Source organism: Patagioenas fasciata, chromosome 4, assembly GCF_037038585.1.
Source record: "Patagioenas fasciata isolate bPatFas1 chromosome 4, bPatFas1.hap1, whole genome shotgun sequence".
Classification (NCBI taxonomy): domain Eukaryota; kingdom Metazoa; phylum Chordata; class Aves; order Columbiformes; family Columbidae; genus Patagioenas; species Patagioenas fasciata.
In genome coordinates, this window is record NC_092523.1 from 38,926,814 (window position 1) to 38,942,580 (window position 15,767).

At 37.7% G+C, this 15,767-nt stretch overlaps 1 protein-coding gene across 5 annotated transcripts in view; it reads left to right on the forward strand.

Moving 5' to 3' along the window:
- Nucleotides 1-15,767, forward strand: part of HPGD (15-hydroxyprostaglandin dehydrogenase) — a 28,267-nt gene that overhangs the window by 9,913 nt on the left and 2,587 nt on the right. The window contains exons 4-7 of one of the 5 annotated variants that reach the window (XM_071807693.1): nt 5,582-5,678; nt 13,515-13,591; nt 14,428-14,564; nt 15,542-15,679. In XM_071807693.1, coding sequence (XP_071663794.1) covers nt 5,582-5,678; nt 13,515-13,591; nt 14,428-14,564; nt 15,542-15,545 — 315 coding nt within the window. In that variant the 3' untranslated portion in view covers nt 15,546-15,679. The other 4 variants (XM_071807695.1, XM_071807694.1, XM_065837603.2 and 1 more) reach the window with 4 other exon arrangements.

Consider the following 15,767-nt stretch of genomic DNA (forward strand, 5'->3'; position numbering starts at 1 on the left):
ATGTTAGGACTGGTTACTGATTACTATTTTGTTATTTCAAAGGAATTCATATAGCCTTATCACTTTGATAATAAGGTAGTAATCTTCAGCTCTGAAGGAATGCAGATATAGTTTCTCAGCATGAAATATTACAGCGCATAAGGAGACAGAAGAAGTATCAGACAAAAATGTCAAGGGAGACCTTATTAAATAAGTATAAGAAACTGTGTCAGTTGGAACATCTGCCTTGAAACACTATAAAAAAAGCACTGTGCACTAAATTACTTCCAAAGCAATTGCCACATACAAAGGATGACATCTAATGATGTTCTGGGCACCATCATTGAAGAACTTTTTTTTTTTTTCTTTTGTAATAGAGCAAGTTAAAATGAAACACAGAGTGTGAAAATTGACTTACAGATGTAATGTTGGAACACAAGAATATTGTACAACACTGGCTAACAATGGTTTCTAATGCCAGGAAAAAAAAAAAAAAAATTAGATCGCTATTGAAGACTTGGTGTCTTCTTAGAATCACAGTATCACAGTATCACAGTATCACAGTATGTTTGGGATTGGAAGGGACCTCAAAAGATCATCTAGTCCAATCCCCCTGCTGGAGCAGGAACGCCTAGGTGAGGTCGCACAGGAATGTGTCCAGGTGGGCTTTGAATGTGTCCAGGGAAGGAGACTCCACAACCTCCCTGGGTAGCCTGTTCCAGTGCTCTGTTACCCTCACTGAGAAGAAGTTCTTTCTCAAATTAAAGTGGAACCTCTTGTGTTCCAGCTTGATCCCATTGCCCCTTGTCCTATCATTGTTTGCCACTGAGAAGAGCCTGACTCCATCCTCGTGGCACTCACCCTTTATATATTTATAAACATTAATAAGGTCACCCCTCTGTCTCCTCTTCTCCAAACTAAAGTGCCCCAGCTCCCTCAGCCTTTCTTCATAAGGGAGATGCTCCACTCCCTTAATCATCTTTGTTGCCCTACGCTGGACCCTCTCCAGCAGTTCCCTGTCCTTCTTGAACTGAGGGGCCCAGAACTGGACACAATATTCCAGATGGGCTCTCACCAGGGCAGAGTAGAGGGGAAGGAGGACCTCTCTCGATCTACTGACCACCCCCCTTGTAATACACCCAAGGATGCCATTGGCCTTCCTGGCCACAAGGGCACAGTGCTGGCTCATGGTCATTCTGTTGTCCACCAGGACCCCCAGGTCCCTTTCCCCTACACTGCTCTCTAATAAGTCATGCCCCAACCTATACTGGAACTTGGGATTGTTCCTGCCCAGATGCAGGACTCTACACTTTCCCTTGTTAAATTCCATCAGGTTATCCCCCACCCAACTCTCCAGCCTGTCCAGGTCCCGCTGGATGGCAGCACAGCCTTCTGGCGTGTCAACCACTCCTCCCAGCTTAGTGTCATCAGCAAACTTGCCGATAGTACACTCAATTCCCTCGTCTAAATCATTAATGAATATATTGAATAATATTGGCCCCAGTACTGACCCCTGAGGCACTCCACTAGATACTGGCCTCCAACTGGACTTCGCACCATTGACCACCACTCTCTGGCTTCTCTCTTTAAGCCAGTTTGCAACCCACCTCACTACTCTATTGTCTAGACCACACCTCCTCAATTTAGCTGTGAGGATGCTGTGAGGGACTGCGTCAAAGGCTTTACTGAAGTCAAGGTAGACCACATCCACCGCTCTGCCATCATCCATCCACCTTGTTACATTCTCATAAAAGGCTATGAGGTTGGTCAAGCATGACTTACCCTTGGTAAAGCCATGCTGACTGCCCCTAATGACCCTCTTATCCCTGATGTGCCTTGAGATGACACCAAGGATAAGCTGTTCCATTACTTTCACAGGGACAGAGGTGAGGCTGACCGGTCTATAATTACCCGGGTCCTCCTTCTTGCCCCTTTTAAAGACTGGAGTGACATTTGCTTTCCTCCAATCCTCGGGCACCTCTCCCGTTCCCCAAGACTTGGCAAAAATGATGGATAGCGGTCTAGCAATGACCTCAGCCAGCTCCCTCAGCACTCGCGGGTGCATCCCATCTGGACCCATGGATTTATGGACGTCCAGACTACTTAATTGTTCCCTAACCCAGTCCTCATCGACTAAAGCAAACTCCTCCATTAACCTGGCTTCATCCGGGGTCTCAGGGGTACAGGGTTCCCCAGGACAGCCTCCAGCGGAGTAGACAGAGACAAAGAAGGCATTCAGCAATTCTGCCTTCTCTGTGTCTTCTGCCACCAGGGCACCCACCTCATTCATCAGTGGGCCTGCATTGCCTCTGGTATTAGTTTTATCTGCTATGTATTTGAAAAAGTTCTTCTTGCTGTCCTTGACCCCTCTCGCCAGCTGTAATTCTAAGGAGGCCTTGGCTACCCTAGCTGCCTTCCTGCATCCTCTAACAGCAGCCTTATATTCCTCCCAAGTGGCCAGTCCCTGCTTCCATGACCTGTAAACTCGCCTCTTCTGCTTGAGCATACCCAACAGATCCCTATTCAACCACACAGGCCTTCTGGCTCCCTTCCTCGACTTCCTACGTGTGGGGATGCTCTGATCCTGAGCATGGAAGAAGCAATCTCTGAATACAATCCAGCTCTCTTGGGCCCCTTTTCCTTCAAGCAGTCTTGCCCATGGGATTTCCCCCAGCAATTGCTTGAAAAGGCCGAAATTAGCCCTGCCAAAGTCCAGGGTTGCAATTCTACTTGCTATTCTGTTCCTGCCACACGAGATGCTGAACTCCACCATCTCGTGGTCACTGCAACCCAGGCAGCCCTCAACCTTTACTGCTTCGACCAGACCCTCTTTGTTAGTGAGGATGAGATCCAGCAGTGTACCTCTCCTGGTGGGCTCCTCCACCATCTGCATGAGGAAGTTATCATCAATGCACTGGAGGAACCTCCTGGACTGTGGCTGGCTGGCTGAATGGTCCTTCCAGCAAACATCAGGGAAGTTAAAATCACCCACAACAACCAGGGCCTGTGACTGTGAGGCCACTCTCAGCTGCGCATAGAAGGCCTCATCAACTTCCTCACCCTGATCTGGTGGCCTATAATAGACACCTACAACAGTATCACCCCTGCCAGCCTGTCCCTTGATCCTGACCCATACACTCGCAACTCGTTCCTCATCCGCTCCTGGGCAGAATTTAGTACATTGCAGTTGCTCTCTCACATAGAGAGCAACTCCACCACCACGCCTGGCTGGCCTGTCTTTCCTGAATCAGAGTTTCAATATATGATTTCTTTCAGAACAACACAATTAATACAATAAATTTTGTAAGTTTGGTTTCTGATTTTGACACTGATGCCTAAATTGCCATTTAATGATTTGTTAAATAAGTTACTGATTACTGATATGATACATCCAAAAACAACTGCAAATGCTTTGAGTATTGGCACAATACTTTCCATGACATGTGAGAGAAATCACACTTAGTTTGGTATTTTACAAGCCACTGAAGATGGTTCTTTGGAAATTGTCAGTTAAAATTTAATCAATAACATTCTTTTGATATTAATCAAAACATTTTAAAAAGTATGTAACTTAAGAGAAAACTTTCCAGGAGTGGAAAAAAAAGCAAAACAAAACCAACAACAAAAAACACAAAATAAACAAACACAACAAAATCAACAAACACACCAAAAAACTCCCACCACATTTTAATGGGAATTTTTGTTTAAGAAAACTGTAAAATGTTATTTCATAATTTTCAACTATTCATATTTTGTCTTTTTTTTTCATTTTTCCAGGAAATTGTTATACTGAAAATACAATGATATTAAAAATATCACATAAAACACCGCAACTATAGAAAATGAAAAAAAGCTGAGAGTTCATCAAAATTCCAAAGGAAACATAATAATGAGGCATGAAGTGGTTTTATCTCTGTCAATGAGCAGCTTAATTTCATGTTACTTGGGCAACAAACAAGCAATATTAATAAAGTAGGACATGCAGTCTTCCAAATCTGATTTATGTCAAAACCAATAAGTGCGAAGGGCAACTGAACTTGAATTAGTGCTTATACTTTATGTTTTATAACGTGTATATCTAAAACTATCAGCTCCCAAAAACGAAATGTAAAACATGTCTTTAAATTATTCTAATTTTGGTTTGGGAATTTAGATAGTGGCAGAAAAATACTTAACGTTCTCAGTACACCTAGCCACTATCCATTAGATTTTAATCACATACACTTTAAACACTTTATTGTTTTGTTTTGTTTTTTTAACTGTGCAGTTTTTATTACTTAGGGAGATTTCCTTTTCCATGATTCACAATTCTGTATACCTTCCCTGACCAAAACTCTCATTGAAATAATTGTGTGTGGACGTGAACATATTTGTAGGGCCACTTCATGTTTTGAACATCCTAATTTATTTGGGTCAAATAAATAGCAAAAAACAGTAATAAAATAGAGTTCTGATTTAAAAACTGAAATAATATTTCCATAAAAATAAAAGTAACCCAATACATATGTTCATATTAAGTAGAAATTGTAAACCAAATGTGAACTGACTGTGGAGACATCTGACAAAAATAGGTAAATAATTATGAAACTCATCACTAATGCAGTAATATTGCAACATTTCACTAAGTTCATATCTCCCACCAGCAGCACTGTCTGCTGCCTTTCTATTAGCTCTTGTTAGTCTGCTAAAGTGACTTCTTCCCTAGGAAAGACTCAACCACTTGATACATTTGAGAGGCTGATAACCACAGGCTCATTGTATCTTTAGGCATCTTAGTTTAAATGTCTGAAGTTTGGTGAGATAAATCCCAGCAGAAGTTCTGACTGCAGAAGGGTTCAAAAACAGATCTTAAGGAATCAAGTTTATACAGACCTCAGTAAAATTGTCTTCCTCAAAGATCTTCCTTAAAAAAAAAAAATCACATGCTACAGCTAATATTATGGTAACACCATGTTTCACACCTTTTCATATGCTTTTGTACCTTGTCTGTATTTGTCTGTTTGGGTTAACCTTTTTTTTGAGAGGAATGGTAAAATTCCAGTAACTTCTGTCAGAAAATTATATGGCTTTTAATATCTCAGGACCAGAAATGTAGCATATAACTCAAACCTAAAAAGGGATCTCATGCCTTGAGCCAAATGGAGTTACAAGTGTTAGAGTTATCTTCAGATTCAGTCTGTACATTTTTTATAATGTAGAGCAGTTTGTCTCAATAAAAACATTGGAAACTCTATCAGTTCATACACCACTTATATCCTCAGATAAATTGTGTTCTTCAATCTTTAAATTGTTTTCTTATTCTGAGTTTCAATTCCTTCGTTAGCATTTATTTCACATTGTAATATTTTAGTTTGATTATTGATATCTTAATAAGAAATATAATTAATCTGTTATTATTTCTATGCATTGCAGTTGTGCTTCTGGAGTTACTGAGTTGCTTTCCTATGGGATGTCATCCCTGTTCATAATCTTCCAAGTATAAATAAGATCACTGGTAAAGAAATACAGGTTCTAGACCCCACAATTAGGGAAAGATTCAGATTTTAGGACCACAAAAGAAACATATTTTTAATATGAACATGCCTTTCCTCCCCTATATCAGACTTCTGTGATTAGAGGAACCTACCTCGGCCTAGAATACATGGGAAAAGGAAATGGAGGTGATGGAGGAGTAATTATTAATATCTCATCTTTGGCAGGTAAGAATATTTTGTGTAGAAAGACTTTCTACTCACTGGTTCATTTCTGATTTAAATTCATCATACGCATCAGTCATACTTCTTCTTTCTTATGGCTCTTCCCTGTTTATTCCCATTTCGACCTGATTTTCACCATAACAACCAAAGTAATATCAAAGGACCACAACTTCCATTTGCCTTTTAAAACTCACTTAAAGAAAAACTTTCCTAGTAATTTTCCTAACCCATCAGTCTCATATTTGATAATCTTGAGTTTGATGTAAATAGGTTTTTTTCAGGTTTCAGTACAACCACACATTGAGCAAAACCTAACTAGCCTCAATTAATTACGGTTATTCAACACTATTCAATAACACAGATGAATTAAAAAAAATATTTACACCACACTGTGTGTAAGAAACAAAGTCTAATGTATATATCTAATTTGAATTCAGGGTTACATTAAATCTGATTAATTTTTATATTATAAACTATTTATATGGCATTAAAACAGAAAATCAGATAATCTTTTTCCACAGAAAGCAAGGAAGCAGTAGCAGGTCTTCCATTCAAGTCCATAGGAGAACAGCTGTAGGAATATTTAAGATTAGACTGTAATTACTGTGTTAATGAAGATTGTCACACACCAACCCTGCCCATTTTCCAAGTGCTCTCAGATGTGATCTGCCTCTGCTGAAGAAGTCATAAAAGTAACACTCATATTTCGCTGAGCTTAAGACAACACATTCTTTGCTCACTACTTATCTATGCTATAACTGTATTTCAGTTTATTGGCCTAAAAATAGAATTATACGTTTTCTAAGTCAGGGTTCTTGCTGTTCAGTTTTGAGGTAGAATCCTTTTCCCTCTTCTGTAGCTATGCATGTTGCAGTGGCTGGGCTCACAATAAAAAAGCAGAACTGAAAAGGAAATGGTAAATAGAGAACAATGTCACTTGAAGCCCTTCCTCAAAAAATTGTAGAGAAATGCTTGCATTCTCTCATTTGCTTGAAAAGTTTGTTCACTCTTGCTACAGCCATAATGTCTGGGAAAAATAATGCATATGCTGGTTTTCACCTGGATTGTCAGTGCTTTCTTCAGGATCCATGCAGAATACCAAACAATAGTAATTTTATTCTGGGGTATCCTTATGTGTTTGAACAAAAAAAAAAAAAGCCAGTTAGAAAGCAGGGGCCATAATTTCTGCATGTGAATGGGGATTAGTGCTCAAGAGATGTGAATGTTCTGAGTACTATTAAATCCTCCTGACAGCCTTGGCTTTTGTGATGATGTCCAGTTCACCCTATTGACATAACGTATGGGGCTCTTGAGGTTCTGACTTAATATATGTACATGCCTCAAATGAGTGAGGAGTCCACTATTTAAAGTCTCCATGTACCTGTAAGTCAGCACTTGCAATGCTGCACATTGTCTCCTGATGCCAATAAGTTCATCTCCAATGGCTCAGACGGACATTGTGGTGGGAGCAAATTAACTTGAAGGAAACTGCTACTGCAGTACAAGGGTTCATCAACACAGGTAAAAGATTAAACATTTTCACAGAAGTGCAGGTGCCCATGCAGTGCTTAAGAAAGGGCAGCGGTAGGAAGTAGTTTCTGTTTTGAACTAGTCTCGAAAACAAAATTATTTTGATCTTCAGACCTAAGAGCTTGGCTTTTCTTGGTTTGGTAAGAACTTATAAGAGCCATTTTAATTATTTTATTAAAATTTGCATTTATTTACTTGAGTTTTTTAACATCAACATTGTGCCATAATTATTGTGGGAAACTGTCAAAAACAAAGTGTTCTTTGCTTCGTTTCCTGTTACATAGTTTGTATTTATCAATTGTTTCCAAGGTCAAAAGAAAAAACACATAAGAAAAGCTGACATACAGTAATTTTTATCGTTTATTTATTTACTACTATTTGTGCTTTGTGACTCTAATTCTCCTTTCCAGTCTGAAGGTCTAAGTCCTGCAGTTTATTACATACACAAAAGGCATGCTACCACTGGCTTGTTTAACGTTCTTTTCTAATGTTTTCTCAGAGCTAGCTTCTGTTGATCATTAAACTTTTGAGTGGTTTTGATCCCCCCCACCCCCGTCCAAGTCCTCTATAAGATTTTATCAGATATACTCTGCAGAAAGTAAATATCCTTATGTCTTGCTGAGCAGCAAGAAGAGTTATACTTAGTGCTTACGTAACATTCAATAATATTTGCTTTACCCGCTAATTAGCTTCCAGTTCTTCACCATGGGATTTTTGCCAAAGATTTGAACTAGGGACAGAATCAAGCCTTGCTGTTTTATATTTATTAACACCCACATAACTACTTAAATGCTTCCTACGAAGTAGATACTTAAAGTGTTCATTCAGCTGGATGAAAGCCAGAGCGTCCACCCTTTCTTTCCAGTATTAAATCTCCCTTTCTTTAATGTGTCCACAAGACAGAACTAAATAAGAAAGGGAGAGAAATAAGTAAGGACATGTAGCAAGCACCGGACTTCTAATCCACCGCATGTCAAAACTATAAAACTTTCTTAATTTTATGGGATTTATGCATTCATATCAAGAGGAAGTAATGCTGCTAAACAACTGAGATAACGGGAAATGTGTTTTACTGCCAACTTGCCACCATAACAGGTAATGCCAATGGCTGCAGGTTTTTGCATTGTAATAAACTTCATTTCAAATTTAAAGGGTAAAACGTTCTGAAATTTCTTCTGTAGGAAGCTATGTACATTCATTTTAATTTTGTTTAACAGAATAGTTACAAGCAGCAGAAAAAGCATATAAAACTGAATTCAACTCCTGAGATTATTTACATAACTAAACTTGGCATTGTCTCTTACCTTTTGGTGGCTGGTACTTCTACACTTTATTAAGCAAGAGGAAAAGAGTATTCATGTGTGTCATGCACTTTTGTTTTGATAGCCCTCATGCTTTCAATAAAGTATTCTGTAAAACTGAATTTGTATCTATCTGGATTCTAGCAGATTTAAAAAAAAAAATCAAAGTATTTGTAGAGTGCTTAAAAACTAGTAAAATCTTCAGTATCAGATCATGCTAGCTTTTTATGAGAGGTTGTTCAATGTGTAGTGTATCTGGATACCTTTCTGCTATACAGCCATATCAGTGGCTTAATTATACTGTACTTCAAGCTCTCAAGCTCCACAAGCAGCCAGTTTGTCCTCCTCCTATAGAAAGCTTCAGCCAAAAGAAATGAAGTATTCCTCACAGCAAACAGGCTTCTTTAGAACCTGATCTTATATATATATATATATATATAAATATATACATATAAAGAACAAAGCTCAGCATACGGTTACCATCACTGGATCAAGGCAAGACTTCATCACAGTGATACAGTGGAGCAAACGTATAAATGGCTGCACAGCTGGCACCTTCAGTTCAGCATCATGAAAAAGCTTCTGTTCTCTCCTCTTTGTCAAAAAAAAAGAGGATCCTGAGCAGAATCCACAGAAATGAGGTCAGAAAATTTAGAAACTAGTCTTGTGAGACTTCCGTTCACTGTTAAAAAATTTTGTAGAAATGACACAGCTTAGAATTTTTGCTAGGATTTCTGTGTCTCCTCTGTTTTGACACAGATCACAGCATTGTAACTGTACTCCCGCCCTATTCTGAAGAATGAGAGAATCAGTTCCCTCATCACTCTGTAGGACTATCAGTCCCCTAACTCATTTCCCTAGCTACTTCTTCAAAAGAAGCTTTAGCCTTCAAAGAACATTGTAAGCGTATTCCATACTGTTTATCTATACTTTTGCCTAAGGGCAACAAAGAAAATTTCTGTAATGTGGTTTGGAAAGACGTTTAATTTAAATAAATATGGTTAAATCTTGTGATGTTATTTATTTTTAAGTATTCTATGTGTTGCAACAGTCTTTGGTTAAGTATATTTTATAAAACAAACCTAATATAGAAAGGAAAACAAATTACTCTGGCGATACTTCCCAACATATGAAGGAACACGCTTTTGGTTTGTTTTTAAATACGTTCCATTGGTTTGCCAAGACTTACCTTTCAGCATTTTCACATATCTTTTTCATAAAGAAAGAAAATTGAGAGTTTTAGGATGCCATGTGGTACTGTGATTATCATATTAGTGAGGGAAAATTGAAATATTTTAATGGAGTATTTAAATGTTTCAATAGTGAATGTATTTGTCCTAAGTATAACTGAGAATAAAACTTAATCACTGCGTAGTCATAGTGTGGAAGCACTGCTTTCTGATGAGCCCAAAGCCACCATGAGATTGACAGCCATGTTAGAAAATAGACTTCAGTTCTTGCGTTGTCTGTGCCACACACATCCAAACATGAAGAGTACTGTTCCAAGAATTAATGAAACTTAAATATACTATCAAACAGAAATTACATTTGTCTCAAGGTGCCCAACAGTGCACCCATGGAAAAAACAGAGGGTGGAAAGGTCATCTAAAAGCTAATAAATCTTATAGAAGGAAAGAGACTTATGCAAGTCTCTGAGGGCTATGTTTTCAGTGGAAAAGCATACCTGGGGAAAAAATACTTAGTTCTTTATTCATCAAAGCTCTTCAGTGGACTGAAAGGAAATAGTGGTTTCAACAAAGTTTACTGATACAATTCAAGTTTATTGATACAATCCTCCACGACTGATTTCTCGAAATGTGGATTTCAAAACTATTGACCATGATAAATAAGCAGTTGTAGTGAGACACTGTCTTGACACTGTAAGAGTAAGCAGACTAGAGTATAACCAGGGGCAAGAGCTGTCTTGGTGAACCTGCCAGGTGCTGAGAAAAACAAAAAAGAGCACAGTTAACACTGGCACACAGAATTACTGCTGGTCTGCTTGATCTGGTTTTGGTAAACCAAAGGGCACCTTCAGTCATCAGGAAATCATTTGCAATTCACCAGCAAGTTCTCAATGAAGATCGTTTGTGAGGAGAAGGAAGATTCCTGTCCCCTTTCATATAACTGTTCAGTGATGCAGCAACACCCAAAGAGAGGAAAATCTAGGCACAGTTTCCTCCACTTGCTAAAAGAAATTGAAAAAGACTTGTATTGCTTTGCAGAAGTATACTGCCCCATCATCATCCATTTGAACATCCTCCCATTCCTCCCCACCTTGCTTTGTGTATAATGTTCTCCAACCTGTTTCCTCATCTTTCCACTTTGCATAAGATAATTAACTAATCACAGGAGCAGCAAACAGAATCCAGATTTTCTAACAAATGAGTACCTTAACTAGTATGCTGCAAACTCATCTTTGCTCACTGCTTGAATAAGTACTCAGGCAGAGCAGGATCAGTGTCACACAGTGGTTGATCCCAAAACAAGTGCTAGCAGAGCACCTAGGACACACTGCCAACAGCCAGAGGTTCCACACTCCCTGAGGCAGGGGAGTGCCTCAGAGATGGAAATCCTGCACAATGGTGCTGAATACCCAGCTCAGGAACAAAAGTGAGACAGGACTGTCATTATTTTGGGTGAAGGATGCTAGAGCTAGTCTTCATTGCTGCTGCTTTGGCTGAAAGTGAGTCAAACTGATTTCTTCTTGGTTCTCCGTTTTATCAAAAATAATAATTTCCATTAGAAAAGAACTGGATATAATGCTTTGATTAAAAAAAAAAAAAGTTGTTTATTCTTCCCTTCCTGCCTAGTCATTCCTACTGTCTTTTGACATTCAAGTAAGTCTTTGAACCGTATTCCACTTCATTATTGTGAGCTGTGCCCTTCCTTTGTTTACTTTTTTCTTGACTTTGTTTCTCTTCTCTCTCAAGTAACAAGTAATTTTTCTTACTACATTTTAAAAAGAAATAGAATTCCCCCTCTGTGTTTCCCAGGAGATTTTGTCTTTCATTGTTTTGTTTTGTTTTGGGTTTTGTTTGTTTGTTTGTTTGTTTTTTCTTTAAAACAAGTAAAACTACTTAGTATCATAATATTCCTAATGTGCTGATACTCCAATGTTTCCAATTATTTGAAGAATGGTGATGATCATCCAAAGAGTCCAAACAGAGAATGTGTTGCGATCACAACCCAGAGGAGACAACACAAAAACCATATTTCATGAAGCAAGTTCTTAATCAGAAGCATAACACATTTTCCAAGTTAAGCGGAAAAATACAAGTTCAAGAGAACAACCAGCCATGAGGTTAAGTCCTTCATTTCCCATGAAAATATGAAAAATGGAAAAACACATCTGAGTGGTTAATTGGGGTGACTTCCATTAGAATCAAACATTAATGCATCAAAATCAGAATCCAGTTTTCCAATATTGCATTTGGGATCACAGACGATTTTTATCCTCTACCTTTAGGATGGGCTGTGGTTTGCTGTTCACAAGACCCTAGCTTTCATGTGGAACTACAGCATCCACAAGTTCCAGCTCAGCTGTCACTGAATGGTGGAAATTGTTGGCATAATGGACAGAAATGTATATACAATCATGATCTGTTATCTCTTTTTGACCAGCTTTCTGCCATCAAACTCAGTCTTTTTACAATTAAGTTCTTAATTTTGCTCTAAAAACTCTGCTCTCTCTCCTTGGTCTACCATAAATGATGATTTTATGCTCTCCCACTCCTGCCATAAAGGTTCACAATATTAACAGTCATTTTTCTTTTTGTTTCTCCTTTTCCTTACAGAGGATAGCAATGATAATATGCAGGATTGTTACCTCTTTTTCCAATTCCCTTCTAAAAACCTTTATCCTGGCTTCTTATTCCAGAACAGGGCCCGCTGTAGGAGGTACCATACAATGCAATCCTTTTCAGTCAATCTAATTCAATCCAGAAAGTGCTTCAATAAGCTTTCCTGTCCACATCTCTTTCATTTCTTTCTACTCATTATCTGAGACCTTCATCTTATCATTCAATTCACAGTGATTACTCACTTATCTCTATGCTCTCTGTGCACTGAGGTCCTTCATTCACTTCTTAGTGCTTTTTCCATATGCTTATTGCAAAATGCCTTCCCTGTTTCATTTAAATCTCTTTAGGAAAACTATCATGTATGAAATTTTACCAGAGTAGTATTGTAAGTAAAATAAACTTTACAGTGCCTCAGATGATGCATCAAGACGGAATTACTCTTTCTATGGTTGCTCATTTGAGCAAAAACCACTGTGCAAACAGTATGTATTTGTTATAGTACTAAGTACATTGTCAAGTAAATAAGCAGTAACAATATTGCCCAGGCAGATGTATAGGCTGACTGCTTTTCATTCAGCTGTGAAGCACACTTCTCCTTGTTTCTCACATTAGTTCTAGGGGGAAAGTTTTTATCTGAGGCTGAGTTCTGTTTCTATTCCACAGAAGCAAGGGATCAAAGTCAAACATTATGTTTTGATATATTATGAAGATAATATTAAATCAGTTACAGTAGTCAAAATGGATTTTGCTGTTTCCCTTAGATTTTCCCAGACTTCCTCCCTGAAATCACTGTAAATGATTGCAGGCATCCAGTTTACATATCAGCAGCCAGAGTGTCAGCAATCAAAGTTTATCTGAAATACTTTATATACTTTAAATACTTTACAGGTTCATAGAAGAAGGCTCAAAAACTCTCACCCTTGAATGTTTTCTTCTAGATCCTGTCCTTCATTTTAAGTCATCCTTTATAGATACAATTTTTAAAAGTTGTACTTTTTTTACTACTCTTATTATTCCTCCTCTTCTTTTTATCCAAGTCATATCTTTTCTCAGATTACAAAATATAATTTACAAATTTTTACTAATTTGTTGCATCTCTATAATTCCATCACATATTTTTTACATTATGGACCTATAAGTGTGTTTAAGGTAATCATAAATAGGAGTATCCACCATCTTCATTCAGCTACCTTTTTATTTTAAAGGACTCATGCCTGCTGCATTCCAACCTGTGTACTGTGCTACAAAGCATGGTGTAATTGGATTCACACGGTCAATAGCAGTAAGTATGTGTTTTTGAAAACAGTATCAGCAGCTCCTTGGGAACATACGAAGTTTCTCATGTTCTCTTTCTATTGTCACCCAACTGGAACTACTTTTTTTTAAAGAAAACAAAGTGTCTGAAGCAGTGGAGGTTCCATCCTTTCACAAAGGGAAGCCAAAGATGGAATAAGTAAGGCATGTATGTATTTATGACCAACTTGAGGTTCTGTGAGAAAGATGTTACAAAGAACAGTAGGAGTAGCTCAAAAGTACAATTCTTATCCAAGCTTTAAAAATGTTTTTCACAACTCTGTCCCAGTCATTTAACATTATTTGTAAATCAGGTTGATGACTTTTTTTAATGATAAATATGCACTAAATTATACAAAAATTTACTTGAACATGAAAATGTTTACCATTATTTATTCTTACCAGCTCCTAATAAGTTGAAAATGCAAAATGACACATTCAGGATGGGACACGTTAGATGTTACTTGGCCATATAACATGTCTTAACCTCTGACTCCAAAAGTTTCTAGTTAAACTGAACAAGTAGGAAGATAAAATAATTTGAAGGGAGCAAATATTGTTACACTCTCATAGGCTAAGTTTAAAGACAACCTACTCATATAAGCTTTCCAATCTAGTTTCCAGAATAAAGTACCTGAAATAATAATTTGCGTAGTTTATCCATACTTTACGTCCTCACCCCCTTTCAGCCAAGTGATTTTTCAGATTAACCAAAGTGGAATAGTATGGATAAGCGATGCATATAACACATTAACCACAACACAAACCTGACACCTGGTTTTCCATTTTTGTTTTCTCATGATAACATAAACATCACCATCTAAGTTCAAAAATAAAGGGTCTGCTAGAAAATTAGAGGAAATACTGTCTCTGTGGAACATGAGAATGCCAAGGAGAGAAAGAATAACAACAGCGAATCACTTTATTCGCCAGGAAAGGCAGTACAGCCTAGCACTTGGCAGGTATGATACAAAACATCTAGGACTTCAGTTTCTTTTCTTCTCTGGACCAAAAGGGCAGGCTACCGTATAATAAAAATTATTTACATAATACCAGAAAGGATTCCTGTTAAATGTTAAAATACATAGAATTCAGTGTTGAACAATTACGGTTATTCCTGGATAGTTCATGTTTAGTTCATAAGTTCTGTGCCATCACTAAGAAAGTTTATCCAGCATTAAACAAATGCCTGGATGCTGATCAGACTTGTTTGCTACACACATGCATTGGTAGCATTATGAGTGAAGGGTCCTATCATTCCCAGAACAGTTTGTGCTGCTTGCTTTCGCCATGTTCCTGAACCGCTTCCTGAAAAAACTCCTGCCTCTTTCCTGGAGTTTACAGTGACTTTCCTGTGGGGATACTCAGTGACAAAGTCATCCCTTGGCAGGTACAACAGAGCAGCTGGAGAGGTTTAGTATTACAGTTCTAAGGGTAGAGACCAAATCCTATTTCTGTTGACATGAGGGAGGTAAATAACAATCTTGGAGTTAAGTCATTATTTGATTTCAGATAGTTTTCTTTTAATAAGAAAGTTCTTAGAAGATCTGAAGCATAAATTTGGGAGATATTTTTTACTTGCTTTTGCTTATGAGTCATATCATCAACCTAGAATACTGTAAATGACATGCCAAGAGCACTAATAGCAAACCTATTCAGAAAAAAAAAAAAAAAAACAACTGCAAGGAAGGAGCAGTGTTGATTTCTTGTAGAATTGTTCTCCCAGCAAAATGAACGTTTCTTTCTAGTAATCTAGTACTATTACTAGAGAAAATGTGCTTCAAACTTAGTTGTTGAAACAAAACAATCAGTAGCAGCAAAATTTGCTTACTAGGCAAGGCTGAAAAGCACTTAGTGGTAAACCTCATTCTTTGAAAAATGTCTTTAACAATACTGTTTCAAAATGTTGATGATGAATGTCTAACTCTCTCTTTTCTAGCTAGCTGCTAATATGGAAAACTATGGTGTGAGACTCAACACAATTTGTCCAGGATTTGTCAACACACCAATTCTTCAGTCAATAGATAAAGAAGAGAATATGGGACAGTATTATTCATATAAGGATGAGATAAAAAATATGATGCAGTTCTATGGCGTGATGGAGTAAGTCAGATGGAGTGGTTTTTTGCCTTTTGTTAATGAAGAACACACAAACACAATAGCAC